This window comes from Perca flavescens, chromosome 12 (assembly GCF_004354835.1).
Source record: "Perca flavescens isolate YP-PL-M2 chromosome 12, PFLA_1.0, whole genome shotgun sequence".
Classification (NCBI taxonomy): domain Eukaryota; kingdom Metazoa; phylum Chordata; class Actinopteri; order Perciformes; family Percidae; genus Perca; species Perca flavescens.
In genome coordinates, this window is record NC_041342.1 from 6,656,222 (window position 1) to 6,671,860 (window position 15,639).

At 43.3% G+C, this 15,639-nt stretch overlaps 2 protein-coding genes across 2 annotated transcripts in view; one reads left to right on the forward strand and one right to left on the reverse strand.

Moving 5' to 3' along the window:
- Positions 1 to 672, forward strand: part of dnah9l (dynein, axonemal, heavy polypeptide 9 like) — a 69,657-nt gene extending 68,985 nt beyond the window's left edge. Inside the window, exon 91 of the mRNA XM_028593089.1 lies at positions 425 to 672. Coding sequence (XP_028448890.1) covers positions 425 to 672 — 248 coding nt within the window. The remainder of the gene's footprint in view (positions 1 to 424) is intronic.
- A 1,532-nt stretch (positions 673 to 2,204) lies between these two features.
- On the reverse strand, positions 2,205 to 14,729 carry LOC114565725 (tyrosine-protein kinase ABL2). The gene is made up of 11 exons (XM_028593933.1): positions 14,144 to 14,729; positions 12,437 to 12,524; positions 10,879 to 10,980; positions 9,866 to 9,931; positions 9,706 to 9,734; positions 9,453 to 9,590; positions 8,781 to 8,867; positions 6,077 to 6,151; positions 5,821 to 5,927; positions 3,860 to 4,040; positions 2,205 to 3,735 (listed from the first exon to the last, which is right to left on the reverse strand). The coding sequence occupies exons 1-11, from the start codon at positions 14,300 to 14,302 to the stop codon at positions 2,755 to 2,757; spliced, it is 2,013 nt and encodes a 670-aa protein (XP_028449734.1). The 5' UTR covers positions 14,303 to 14,729; the 3' UTR covers positions 2,205 to 2,754.
- Positions 14,730 to 15,639: the final 910 nt, after the last annotated feature.

The following is a 15,639-nucleotide window of genomic DNA, read 5'->3' on the forward strand; positions in this document are numbered from 1 at the left end:
ATATGCAACTCCACTGTATAGCCTACTACTGACTTACAGTGTACTACTACATTTACCTGACAGAGAACGTTGCAGATGTAGACTGTAGTCATAAAATATCACAATTAAAATGTGGAATAATCAGACATTTGCCTCATGGACTGTAGAAGTGCGCCACCCACCCGGCCCTTTATGAGAGCCAATAAGCAATCACCAGAACCGGACCAAGTACAGAGACAAACTCACATTCAGCCGGCTCCAGAATGTGAGTGTGTGTGTGTGCAGAGAGGGAGAGAGAGAGAGAGAGAGAGAGAAGGAGAAAAGAAAGAAAGAGAGAGAGAGAGAGAGAGAGAGAGAGAGACATTTTGAGTGAAAGCTACATTTGTGAATCAAATCATGTCATACATGTTTAAATGCCCTAGTTGGTATCTGTGTCCACCCACAGGTGCGAGGTGGGACACTCAGGCTGGGGTGATCACCGAGGCCCGTCTAAAGGAACTGACCCCAGCCATGCCCGTCATCGCGGTCCGAGCTGTGCCCAATGACCGCCAGGAGACCAGGAATATCTACGAATGTCCGCTCTACAAGACCAAGATCAGAGGACCCACATATGTATGGACTTTCAGCCTAAAAACCAGGGAGAGACCCGCCAAGTGGGTGCTGGCTGGAGTGGCGCTGCTGCTCAGTGTGTGAGAGGGAGTTTAGAAGTCTGGGGTCAAGATTTACAAGTTCACAGGGATTTCATTTTGTTGGGCGAGGTAGTTGTGTGTGGCTCAGTGGTAGAGCAGGCACACAGAGCTCCAGGGTTCGAGTCCGACCTGTGACGATTTCTTCCCCCTCTCTCTCCCCTTTCTCACCTAGCTGTCCTATCAATCAAAAAATTCTTAAAAAAAAAAATAATAATAATAAATAATAATTCTCTCCTTCTCTGTGTGGCCTGTTTGGAATGGGCTGATTGCTTGGCCTGTGGTATTGCTGCTTGTAGCATTCTCCAGAACCAAATTGTACCCCAAAATGACTTACAGAAGGACCCCAAATCACTTAATATGCAACTCCGCTGTATAGCCTACTACTGACAGACTTACAGTGTAGGGGTGGGAATCACCAGAGGCCTCGCGATACGATATCATCCCGATACTTATGTCACGATACGATATTATTGCGATTTTAAACATATTGCAATATTCTGCGATATTGCAATGTATTACCTTTTTTCCAACTTCAAATTTTTCCCAATTTCAAATGATGTACCGAAAGGCCAATTTTGTCAACATCTGCTTTATCTAAAAAGATACATTTCTCTGTTTGTTCATCTCACTTCAATTTTATTGCTGCAAAATGTGATTGTCAAGCAGACAAACTGACCAACACATATGTCATAAAAGATCGATACTTGGTGTCTGTGTATCGATACAGTATTGCCACGAAAAATATCGCGATACTATGCTGTATCGATTTTTTCCCCCACCCCTATTACAGTGTACTACTACATTTACCTGACAGAGAACGTTGCAGATGTAGACTGTAATCATAAAATATCACAATTAAAATGTGGAATAATCAGACATTTGCCTCATGGACTGTAGCAGTGCGCTACCCACCTGGACCTTTATGAGAGCCAATAAGCACCAGAACCGGACCAAGTACAGAGACAAACTCACATTCAGCCGGCTCCAGAATGCGAGTGTGTGTAGCGAGAGAGAGAGAGAGAGAGAGAGAGAGAGAGAGAGAGAGAGAGAGAGAGAGAGAGAGAGAGAGAAGAGAGGCAAATAAAGAGTTTTTTGTCACCCTCATACTCTGCTTCTAGTCCTTACCTAGCTACTGAGCATGTGCGACTCCCAACAAAGGTGGAACAGAAGTGAGGCGCCTCACTCTGTAGCTAAAGCAGAGAGCTCAACACACAGGGTGAAAAGAGGAGCTGCAGCAATGGGCAGTACAACAAAAAGATGTTGTTTTTTTTTAAATTAAACCATGTACTGTAAACCTATTCTGATATAACCTCTAAATACAATTATGTTGGAAGTAGATTGGATGAACGGTTCATGAGATATTTCAAAGACAGACAGACACAGACACGCAAACTTATTTTAAAAATGAAAATGTCCCCATAACTTAATTTAGACCCTGGTTCCCACGGTCGAGTTCGGGTTCCTCAGAAGGTTAATAGTTCCGGGGCAAAGTGCCTGCGGTCGAAATGCGGCTGGAGCAAAATCACAGGAATGGAATCACAAGTTGCTTTTCTTTTTATTGAAAAATGATAAAATATACAGAAAGAAATGCCAAAAATTCACACGCTAAATCACAGTTAGAACTGCTGAAGTCAAAGCTTGTTTTGAACAAATCAAATCTATAAACTAAAAAATACAAGATACTCTACAAGCAGGAGAAGGAAAAAAAAATAATAATAAAATCAGACAGTGCGGCCTCATTAGAGCGCCTTTTCAAGTGTGCTATTTTGTGACACTTGTACCTCTTACAGTATGTTATCCAGCAGTTTTAATAGCACATTAAGTTACACAGGTGAAGTCCTTCTTTGCTCCTTCTTACTTCACAGTACACATGGGTGTAGTATTCATCCATTCAATAAAAAATAAAAAGATTTAACAAAAGAAATGTGTGTATTCCAGCTCTTTTTCAACTGGAGATTCTAATTCACATACAGTAGCTCAGGTACTGCATGTGCTAACAAGTCAAAATCTTTCTAGTTTGGCCTCTGTGTGTATTTCTACGTGTGTTTTCTGTGCGTGTGTGTGTGTGTGTGTGTGTGTTCATTTTCTAGTCACTGTCGGACCAATCGAGCTCCATCATGTCCATGGCTGCGGTAGCCATGTTGATCTTGGTTCCGTGCCGCACGCTGCAGCTCTTCACAGAGTTCTGATTGGACGAGGCGCGCATGCTCACCTGCACCCCCGAGTGACCGATGACCCCCACCTCCCCTCGGATCTTTTGGCTTATGGCCTCGCTGCGGTCGCCTCTGACTCCCTGGACCACGACGCCCATGTCGCTCCTGTGACCCCTGACCCCCAGCTCGCTCCTCACCTTCATCACTCCCAGGTCCCCCATGTTCATGTTCATGTCCATGTCACCTAGTCTCTCCATCTCCCCCATCTCATCCATGTCTAAGGACAGCATGTCCCCCAAGCCCCCCAAACTCCCGTGGAGACCCTTGAACATGGCCGGGAGCCTCCCCCCTTCTATACCTCCCTCCATCCCTCTCTCATCTAGCCTGTCCCCCAGCTTCTCTATCTCCCATCCTCCTTCCTTCTCCCTCTCCCTCTCCCTCTCCCCTTCCGCCTCTCCAAACCCGCCCGAATACCCTCGGACTATGGTGGTCACCCTGCTCCTCTGGATCCCTCCCCTCTCCCTGTCCCCCTCCTCCCACGTCCTCTCCTCCCTCTCCACTCTGCCGCCTGGGAAGCTCCTGAGTGTCACCTGCACCCGTCCTCCTCCTCCTCCCTCCATGCTCCCGCTGTCATCTCTCTCCCCCCAGCCTTTCTCCTCCAGGGTTCCTTCCTCTTCCCCATCGTCCTCTCCGAACCTGCCCTGCAACCCTCGGAGCACGGCGTGCAGCCTCCCGCTGTCGAGCGAGCCCACCCCCCTCTCCAGCGCCGCACTGCTCCCCCGCTCCGTGTCTCCGTTGCTGAGGGTGCGGAGGAGGCAGCTGACGCCGGCACTGCTGACCCCGGCACTGTTGGAGTCCTGAGAGTGCGAGCGGAAGAAAGAGCCGGAGGAACCGATGGACATCGGTGTTAAGAACTGATAAGGCAAGAGAGAAGGAAAGGAGACGAGGGCCAAGATTGTAAAAAAAAAATAAAGGTATTATTTGATTTTGTTTTGCAGCTGTCTGAACAGATTTTTGGTTTACTCCACTTCCACTTACTGGTGAGATGTTTGAGCGCTCCATGAGTAGGGAGGTCGGACTGGGAGACATGTTGGACCTCTCCATCAGCCTCTCCTCCCACAGTCGGAGCCTCCTCTCCCTCTCCTCCAGCTCCTTCTCTTTGGAGTAAAGCTCCCTCTCCAGCTTCCGAAGGCGCTCCAGGGTCGCCTCGATTTCACACCTGTAGTATGGCCACACGCAGACACAATATACGCCTTCTGTTGTGACTTTGTACATGGCCTAGTTTTAACAGCAACTTGAACGCGGCGAGAAATAAAGTTAAATAAATATTTCAGTACAGCATGCATGTGCTGTTGGAAACATTATTTCTGTTAGAAGATCTTTTGTTCAAAAAACACCTCTCTTTTAAAAGTTGAGGCTCTCAAGATCTCCCATGACCAACGCACTCTACTTTTGCTCTAGTGTGTGCTGTAGAATAAACTGTGACAATTAGTGTACACATTACTGCACACCAATTGTCACAGTTTACTATTTTTGCAGTTCATATATAAGAAATCAATGTACTTTTACATTTTGTAATGACAGGAAATGATGCAATACGTGCACTGATGCAGGTCAGTCAAACTGGAATCTTTTAATGCCACCGCAAAAAAATTCTCAAAAGATTTTCCTGGAGCTGGCTCACCACCATACACCGATTTATTTTTACAAATGTTTTAATTTAAGTAGTGCATTGCATTTTTGGACAATACTGTTCATCAAGAGCACACTCAAATCACAACTACACTATCACTCAAATGTTTTTGTAGACTTTTCTGAGTGTACGTACTAGATTTTCTCACCTTTTTCAGTTCAAACACATAAAATACTCATGCTAAAAATCACTGTAGTTTGAAAACTGCGTCGTTACCAATTATAACTTTTGATTAATTATTTGGCTTAAAGCAAAGCTGCAGCTCTGATAAACTGGCAACATGAAAAGGATGCACCGGTTTTAAAATGAGAACACTCTAGTATCCTATAGCAGACCATATGACAATACATTTTTAGTTTACGTGACCTACAGAAGACAATATTTCTAGCTTAAACGGAGTAAAATATGTAGCTGCAGTACTCTCTGTTACCACAAGAGGACACTGTGAGTGACTGCCCATGAACCTGCATTCTCACACACACACACACACACACACACACACACACACACACACCACAATCAACTCTCACAGCAACTAAATATAGAGCGATCTGACGCACAGCCATACCTCCTCCTGTGTTCCTTCCATACCTCCCTCTTCATTCATCCCGCCCCTTCACCTCCCTCACTCTTCCTCCTCTCCGCCTCCCCCCTTTCCAACTTTTTCCACCCGTACCCAAAACTTCACTCAGAATTGATTGCCTCGCTGTACTCATGTTAAATATTCACAGAATCTCGCACCTCTGCTCCATCCCCCACCTCTCTCTCGCGCTCTCCCCCCCTGCCGTTTGTTTCTCCCTTGTTCAGTCTCGTAAAATTCACATGCGGCCAATACATTTCTGTTTCTCAGTGTACTTCTCCTCTTCTTCAGCTCATACTTGATTTCTTCCCCCCACACACACACACACACACACACACACACACACACACACACTCCTCAGAGTGGAGGAGTAGAGGAATCTCTTCCATGGACACTTTCCAGAGAGCTTATTATAGACTGATGTAGAGCACAGGGTCACACATTTAACTTCTCTCCTGAGCTTAAGAGTCCACAAAGCTGTGTGTGTGTGTGTGTTTGTGTGTGTGTGTGTGAGAGTGAGAGACTATGTTGAATTTGTGTGCATGCATTTTGACTATTTTGGAGTACAGTAAATTGCAGACTGTGTTTGTCATTCGCAACTAGACTTTACTTTATACACTTCAAAATGACCTGCCTCATGCTCAGACGCAGTGCAGATGCACTCAATGTTTCATTTTGATGTGTACGTGTGTGTGTGTGTGTGTGTGTGTGTGTGTGTTTCTGTACCTCCACTGGTCCTTGTTATGGAGGAAGGAGTTACACTGGTCCGGTAGCCTGCTGTCATTGGCCATGGTCTCCAGGGTTACCAGCACCTGTTTGAACTGTGGACGCTCCTGTAGGTACAAGCATGCACACAAGATAAAATAACGCACCTATTTTTAAATGTCTTTTAAAAAAAAAAAAAAAAACTTAGTGATGCAGAAGAAGTTTTTTTTTTTTTTTTTTTTTTTTTAGAGATTAGCCAATTGTCCATTTAGCTTACCTTTGGGTCTGCTTGCCAACATTTCCTCATCAGCTCTGCAAAACTTGCTGGGCAGCTGGTGGGTATGGTCAGCCTCTAGATACCCAGACACACAAAAACACGTGCAAATACAAGAAGCAGAAGCTTTTTACTTTTAACAGAAAAGTCATACAGTACATAATTAAGCCCCTGTAAACGTGGCTTCAAATATAATACAATAAATACAAATCTTACACTATCAAAGTTAAGGGTCTACAGCCTCGTTGAGACTGTACTGAAGCCCATGGAGTGGAGAAAGGACCGCAATCTTACCTCATGTCTCATTCATCGGTAAGCAAACAGCTATTATTATCACACCGACTGTTTAAAACTAGCATGACTACTGTTCGCAAGGCGGCGACGATGCGCATAGAGCTCAGGCTTGTACACGGGGCGAGGAGGCATTTCATTGGTTCTTTCCAAGCGGACCGCGAGGCAATGATTGGTGGGCGTTTTTACAGGATTACAGCAGCTATAGATGACGGATCTTTTTCGCTCCTCCTTTAAGTTATTTATTGCTGTCGGGGTGTAAATACCATTTCAAACGATATATAAAAAAGTTTATTTTGGAAATAGTTACCAACCCTACATTTAAGAGCTTAAAGGTGCCCTGCCACACAAAACCGTTTTTACTTGCATTTTTTTTTAAATAGATTAGGTCCATATGTGTTCGTGTTATGTGGTGAATGTGAAAATGAACTGCTGGTCGGTCTGACATCATGTAGCCTGAGCTCATTACTATTCATGAGCTCGCCCAGTTGTGCTGGGTAAAGGATTCTGACAGCCAGGCTCTCATTGGCTAGCTGTTAGCCAATCAGAGTCAAGCAGCTTAGCTTGTTGAATATTAATGAGAACTGGCACAAATCGAGCTGAGTCTTCCTGCAGACTTTCTATACCACGCTAGAATGGCTTGAAACCAAGGCATTTTGTTGTTACAGAGTCCATGGTAGAACTTCAGACATTACCACAAACTAATGGAGCTCAGCACAAATTCTTTCAGGAAGACTTCTAAATAACTTCAATCACCACTATCTCTTCCTAAAACTATTCAGGTGTTTAGAGGCGTTCACTTTTCAGTAAACCAACCAAAATTGGCCACGAAATTCATGATCCAATCACAGCATGACATCCTGCTTTAAATGTCTTCTCTCTTTGCGGTCAGCTGTCTTTTCAGGCAAATGTGCAACCATCCTCCTCCCCTTCCACCTCTGGCCATCGTCAACCACGGCAACCTGAGTCCCTTTCCGGCAGACAGCTCCTTCTTTCGGGATCCAGGTTGTGTCTAGGCTCCATCGGGGGAAATATGTCTGGCTTCTCTACCCCTTTAAAATATTTTTAACGATGGAGTCTAATCTGTACATTTCATGTTATGCTTATGTACAATAAATCTTTGCATATCTGCAACAAAGTCTCTCCTGATTAAAATGAAATATGTGTGGCAGGGCACCTTTAAACTCATAAACTCAGCTAACGTGCTTCATGAGGGCTGTGTGGGTGTGGTTTGATCAGATTTGACTGACAGTGGCCTTAAACCAGCAAACAGACCTACCGCTGTCACCTCATTCTGAATCAAATATTGCTGAATCCTGATTGGTTTTCAAATGTGACATCACCTTTTTCCAGTCCCACCTACCTCAAACCAGTGGGATGAGCTCAGAAAGAAAAGGAATACATACTGTAAAACTTGAATAGGAAATATCCAAAGTTGTTCTAACGTATATAAAATATGTATATTATATGATTTTTGGACTGTTTTTATTAGGTTTTTTGATTATATATTTAAAATTGTATCATACATTACAAGTTCTTAATCTAATAATTTGTTTAATATACACTCAACCTGTTTATGAGATAAAATGGGTACATTTGAAAGTGTCTGGCTCCAATTTGATCTTTCTGTAACATGTTAACTGCAGTAACAACAGCAAACAGCACTATGTCCCTTCATGAAAGATCTCCTGGCTTCAAAAAAAAAAAAGGTCTAAATGAGCCCAGACAGCTCCATAGAACAGTGCAGTAAATGGAAACAGTTTTCTCTAGGGATTAATCCTAAAATATCACAGTGAGTGGAGAGAGGGCAAATAAGAGGGTCAGCAGGAGAGGTATAGCAATGGAGGAGGAAATCAGAGGGAGACTGGGAAAGGGAAAGAGAGAGAGAGAGAGAGAGTTATTTAGGGAGAGTATTTGGAGATTGGCCAACAGCTACGCAGGAATCATGTTCTCAGAGTTGCTCGTTGGCCCCCAGTGTGTGTGTGACTGTGTGTGTGTCTGTGTGACTGTGTCTGTTGTGGGGGGTACAGGCACGTCAATAACTGAAACACAGACTGTATAAGCATCATCCCCTTACTCCCGTAAACCTGCAGAATCAACCCTCCTATCACTGCAATCTCCCTCGTTTTCTCTTTCTCTTTGTCTCTCTCTCGTAAAGGCGTAAGCCGGGGGGGGGGGGGTCTGGCTGCGCTCCACTGCTGTGTATCCAAGCCTTACAAGAGCAGAGAACTGACATCAGGCCTAAAAATACCCAGCCTCAGCCTCACCAGCTCGCAGTGGAAACCATGAGAGCATCGCATTGTTCCTCAAGCCTTCTCAAACTCTGGTGGCTTTACATGCTGACAGAGAGAGAAAGAAAGGTGTGTATGTGTGTGTGTGTGTGTGTGTGTGTGTGTGTGTGTGGGGGGGGGGTTACCTCTTGCTTTTCCACCACCAGCCATGCAACCTGCAGCCCTTCGAAACCTTTGAAAGGAACCTCCCGAGTCAGCATCTCCCACAGCACCTGGCCACCGAACACATTGAGTTGGTTCATTCAGACAGACATCATTTGCTGTGTAGAGGTCTTATTGGTAAAGCCACCACAAAAATCGCACCAGCACAACCAATGCAGTAGGGCAGGGAATCATTAGCAATGAATTCAGACTGGTGCTAATATGATCTTAAACATGCTTATTTTTTCAATATTTTTTTAATTTAACACAAAATCCACAGACATAAAATCTCCCCTAAATACAAAATGCTGTTCTTTCCTCACAGAAGAACGCGAGGCAGTGATTGGTATATGAGATTGTTTTTACAGGATCACAGAAGCTACAGATGATGGATCTCCTCCTTTAAGGGCCCAGAAGTTATATTATTATCAAGACCATTTCAAACGATATATAAAAAAGTGTATTTTGTAAAACGCCGTACAAAAGTCTTTTATAATTGACAAAAAAGTATTTTGTAAAAACAGAATGAGTGATTAAAGATAAATTTGACAAAAACAACACATGTAATTCCAGCTGTCAGGTTGGTACCAAACTAAGTATTTCGGTTTGATTCCCGACCTTACAATAATGAGATTTCAACAGTAGCGCCGACTCACCACGCCGTAGGAGTAAGTGTCGCAGGTCTCGGAGACAGGCAGGCTCTGAATGACTTCAGGAGCCATCCAGGGAAAAGTGCCCACCACCGTCATATGGGTGGTATGGGACAGGAACTTAGATGCCCCAAAGTCACAAATCTGAAATCCCAACAAAAAGAGCAATGAAGAAAACACAGAATACCTGAATGTGCCTGAATTGAATAAAAAAAGAAAAATGCTAATATTAGTTATCTGTTCATCTCAAGACACGCACCTTCAGCACTTTGTCTGCTGTCATTACCACTGCACGAGAGAGAACAGAGAAACCGTTCAAAGCTGTGTGACGTGAAACAGTAATACAGCTAACACACTAATAGCAGAGAGAACTTAAGTTTGAGGAACAAATCTAAATGGGGTTAAGGTTGATGTGTTACCGTTGCGTGACTTGAGGTCTCTGTGAATGACTTTGACTGGAGCTTCTGCGTGGAGGTAATGCAACCCTGTAAGGACATCAAGAATTAATAACTGGCAAAAAAAAATAAATCTGATTGGTTTTGGTGGAATTTCCTTACAGCATTTAAGTTGAGGGTGTAGTTGAATTGTAAAATATTGTAGTTTGAACTTCAGGTTAACCCAGAAATCCACTGGATGAACTGAGGTTAAAAAATTGTAGGCTAAACACAACATTTAGAATTTTAAAAACAGTTATAATAATGGCAAAGTACACACATCCTCAACAAATCTAGTCTTTATATATAATTTTGCCTGACATTTGCACTATTTGGGACTTTATTACTGTATTGTACATATTACTTATCTTTTTAATTGCATATATAACTTATCTTTCTTTATCTTATTTGTATATATTTCTTATCTTTTTTTTTATATTATACTAGTTGTACGTGTCCTTATTGCACCGTGGGTCGGAGAGGAACGTATTTTCAATTGCTCTGTATGTCTGGCACATATTGCAGGATTGACAATAAAGTTGACTTGACTGGACTGATAATCTGTTTCATCTTAATTTGGGTGCAAAGGTGACAGTGTAAATTGATAATTACGTGCATGTCACCTTTTACGCTTCAATTACCTTCAAATCTATCACAGAGAACATTTAAAAATCTAAATGTTCCTCTTTTATCTATTATACATACATTATTTACTGCCCCAGTAATTAGCAAGGTGCCAACTCCCCACTCTTATACCAACACATATAACAGTAATATGTTTTGCTGATCTGTATATATTTAACGTTTTATTTGATTCTTTTTGCAACAGGCAAATGGAAAAAGCTTGTTGGTGTTGAATAGACACAGGTTAGAGACGGGGATTAAGAGACAAATAAAAAGCTGTGTAAACTATTATTAACTCTGGTGCACGATGACTGGAGTATTACAGGACTTTGGTGATCGTATCAACCCTCATACTTTTTTTTAATTATTATTACCTTTGGCTATCTGTATGGCCCATGTCATGACCTGCTCCATGTCCATCTCCTCACTCTGCTCACTGGAAAGGTACTCATACAGAGACCCTGCACTGGCATACTCTGTAGGAACATACACACACACACACACACACACACACACACACACACACACACACACACACACACACACACACACTTATCATTATAGGACAACAGTTAAGAGAAATTATGTGTGTAATGTGTGTGCAGGGCTACGCATTTAAACACTGGCAATTGGAAGAATAAATATTCACTTTTATAATGCAGTTGGAGCAGATCTCAATCCCCACGTTTAAAAACTAGTTAACTTAACTGACAGCATGTTTAACTGAAGTGACTGACATTTTAAACAAGTGACAGAAGTTGTAGTTGTAGTTTACACGAATGCATTATATCATGTTTGAGAAACATCACACACGGTCCTACGCACAGAGAAGCTAGCTCAAATCGGTGGCAAAGCTCACAACTCTGACCGTCTAATCCAGATTAACTCTGGACTGTTAACATTTTCCTGTTAAATCTTGACAGTTAAAAAAATAAGTAGAAAACTGAGGACAATGTCAAAGGAGACCGAGGAGTAAGAACATGGACAAATCTGTCCTTTGTAATGACCGGATGTTACCATTTAGCAAAAATGCATTTTACTGCCTCCAAACTCCATCTCATCATGTATCAAGTATGTCTTCTTCATCTCCTGAACCGGTTCTTATTTTGCCTACTGTACTTTTTTATTTTTAGTAAGCACTGGACTTTATTAAACTCAGCTGCAGTGAGAATTGTTGTTGGACAAGTCTGTAGTGGTGCGTCGGTGCTTTATCTTAAACATATGACCCCCGTCCAGGATTACTACCACATTCAAACATGCTGGTCTCAGTTACAAATGTCCTGCCAGGAAACACCGCAAGAACCTGTGCTCAGATTGTACACACAAACATCAAAACACACACATACACACGGCCATCGGAGCATGTGCCAACGTGTCCGTAAGTGGCACGCTAAGGATCAAATACACACAAATACGGCTGATACATAAACACCTGCCCTGGCCCTGGCCCCTAACCCCTCCATGCCTCACCTTAAACCCTGACCTGTCCTTAACACCTAATGTTACTTATATCCATTAGGCCGTGACCCCAAAGATGATAACGCACATGATCATTTATAGAACCGCTTTTAACAAGTTCTACAAGTGTAGAACAATTTCTAACGAGATCAGTTATCCGAATGGAGTTGGGGATTAAAATACTCCCACAATCACATGTGTAGGTTATATGTTAGTGTTAGGTTTCCCTTCTGACAGAGATGTTATTCTCCGTTTCCTGCCCAGGGAATACAGATAAAAACTAGCTTATAGCTCACACACACACACACACACACACACACACACACACACACACACACACACACACACACACACACACACACACACACACACACACACACACACACACACACACACACACACACACACACACACACACACACACACACACACACACACACACACACACACACACACACACACACGGGGTCTGACCTGTGACAATGCCATAGTTGGGAGATTCCAGCACGGCTCCATAAAACTGAATGATGTTCTTATGACTCAGGACACTGAGAATCTCAGCCTGGACGAGGAGACAAAAACAATATGAATAACTTTGTTAACATCATCCTTCAGTTTTCCAATATCTGACATCGCCAAGGAAACATCTTTAAGAAAATAAAATGTAAATCATCCCTGAAAGACTGTACACTCACACGGTAGAGCTGTTCACTTGTTATCCAATCTTAAAAGATGTTACCCAATTGTATAAGTTCTCCCTGACAGTGTGTCCGCGATGCCTGAACTGAGGCCTGAACCTCGTTCGTACCACATGTTGAGTCTCCAAACACGGGCCTTCCACACCGCAGTGACAAACATGCCATTAATCTGGACTGACACATAGGGTCATACCCTTCGCATTTGTGAAATATGTAAGTGTTGCCAGGCAACATAATAACTAAATCGCACAAAAAACTGCTTCAAAAATATTTTCTCGATAAATAGTTTTCCTTCCAAAGAGCAGTTTATTTCACTGCTTTTGCTCCCACGTGTGAGGTTATCAGTGAGTACAAACATCAGTGTGTGTCCATGTATTTGCACATGCGGTTTTACGTTTGTGAATGTAGTGGTGGACGTGTATTTACTTAAGTCCGATTTTGAGGTTCTTGTACTTTACCCAAGTATTTACAGTTTATCCTCCTTTATACTTTAACTCCACTACTTTTATCTGACAGCTAGAGTTGAGCAAATAATATGAGAATATAGCACCAACAGAGGCTATTCTGCATGAGTACTTTGATAAGTGCATTTTGTTGTCTCAACATGTCTCAAGTCAAATTTTGATTGCACTTGTAATAGTATTGTCATAAGTATTATCATAGTGTGGTGTTGCTATTTGAGTACTTCTTCCACCACTGTGTGAAGGTAGTGTTTGTGCAATAATGACTTGAAATATGAATTTAATGCTAAGAGTGTCCTCAAGCGGCTCCATTTCACATGAAGTGTTGCAGTAAACTGCAGTTCTCCCATAATCCATCAAATTGCTATTTACATATTAACCACACGCACACACACACACACACCCTGCATGTGTTTGTGCGTGGGTGTGAGAAAGCAAGTGTGAGAGAAATACACGACAGGCAACAAATCAAATTCTGTTCCCTCTGATTAATGCAGTCGGCCCCTGCGTTTTCTCAACTTCAGTATCTTATATTTGTCTTAAACGCGAGTATACTTTACACGTGCCCGATTCACCCACAGGTCACGCTGAACTTCTAAAAAGTTTCCTGACACTGGGTCACACTCATAAGAGAACCACCTGGGCTGAACTGCAGTGCACTGAGGCCCCAAATGACCACACACCTCGCCCTGAAATACAATGGGAGGAACAGGGGGAGTGCTGGCATAAATAAAACTGCTCCATCCACAAAGTGGAGTGGGCGGACGAGGGGGACGAGGAGAGGTATGTTTTAAGATAAACCACATGTTCAACTGCCGACAACAGGGGGGAGGAGGGGGAGGGAAAGAGGGCTTTGGGTGTCCAAAGAGGATCTGGGAAATTAGTGGAAACTAGAGCAGTCATGTGCCACAAACAAGTCCATAACTTCTAAATACTATGGAGCTTCAAATTATGTGTGTGTGTGTGTGTGTCTGCTGCAGAGGTTTATATGATTGCTCTGTTTGTGTGCGTCTCTTCCTCACCTCTTTGTCAATCTTGAGAAGTTTCTTCACGGCCACTTCCTTGTCCTGGGATATCCACAGGGCTCTGTAGACGCTCCCAAAGCTGCCTCCTCCACAGTTCTCATAGAAGAGCAGGTCCTCATGCTTTATCTGCACAAACGACGAGCCAGGGGACGACATGGCATACTGACTCACGCGCACACAAACACACACATATACGCGCACATATACACACACACACACACACACACACACACGCGCAGGCCCAAACGCTTGCACGCTCAAACACCCCAACGCTCAACGCTAAACCCCAAAAGTATACAAGTCACGGATCAGCACAGAGATAGAGAGAGACAGAGCGAAGGATAAGAAATAAAGAGATTCGGAGTAGTTTCCTCCACAGGGCCGGAGTGGATGTTGTCAGTCAGCAGAACCGATTTACGGAGAGAAGAAACCAAAACGTTCTGGAAAGAGAGAGAGAGAGAGAGAGAGAGAGAGAGAGAGAGAGAGAGAGAGAGAGAGAGAGAGAGAGAGAAAGTTTGCTCCCTGTGAGTCAGGAAAAGTCGGAGCTCCCCTGTCATTACTAGACAAGGTATCACATTGCCAGATAGTGGTGGTCCAGTGTAACTACAACACAAAGCTTACACACACACACACACACACACACACACACACACGCACAGAGCGTGAAGATGAAGGGGAGGTGAGGGTTTGAGTGTGTGTGTAAGTTTACGGTTTGCAGTCAGTGTGTGCAGTCTGCCTGTAGCAGACACACTGTTCAAATATGGTCACTGGCATCCAGGGCATTCCTTCTTCCTGGATAACTGTGGCTATATAAAGCTCCCCATACACTTCACACACAGACAGAGACATACTGCTCTGGCCTATAGCGTGTCAGAAACAGTAAATCAGTAAGCAACGAGGGGGACTGCCTCATATATCTAAATCCATCTCTCATACACTCTGCATCTAAAAAAAAAAACACACACACACACACACACACACATACACACAGAGAAGCCAAGCAGGGATAGTGTGTTACTTTTTCTTTTTTTTTGGGTAAGCGTGGTTACTCACCCTGACAGGAATGACCCAGTGACATCATCAGCCGTGCTGACATCACGGTGCAGGGACAGGTGAGATCAGCTCGGGGAAGTTAGGACACTTTACGAGGAGACGCAACAGTGATTCACTGGATGAATAAAACATGACTCCTCGAAGCTGCAATCAATCATTTCACTACATAGTGCAAAAGTGTTCTTCACTAAAATAAACACCAGCCTTTGAATGCATCACCATCCTCAGTTTCTCTACCACTCGGCGGGACAAAGACACATTTTGAAGAATGTCATCAAAGCATAAGCACTGTTAAATTAGCTTTTTATTTTTTTTTATTTACAAGGCAGAACACACATACAAGTACAGTTACAGGCTGCTCTGGGGGGAAAGCCAGCCTTTACGGCAGTTCTCGACACACACACACACACACACACACACACACACACACACACACAGTC

Coding starts and splice junctions, on each gene's coding strand:
- LOC114565725 (XM_028593933.1), bottom strand. CDS start 14,302: ATGTCGTCCCCTGGCTCGTCGTTTGTGCAGATAAAGCATGAGGACCTG. Junction 10,981..12,436: donor CAACTATGGCATTGTCACAG/GTCAGACCCCGT, acceptor ATGTTCCTACAG/AGTATGCCAGTGCAGGGTCT. Junction 3,736..3,859: donor AGCGCTCAAACATCTCACCA/GTAAGTGGAAGT, acceptor TTGCCTTATCAG/TTCTTAACACCGATGTCCAT.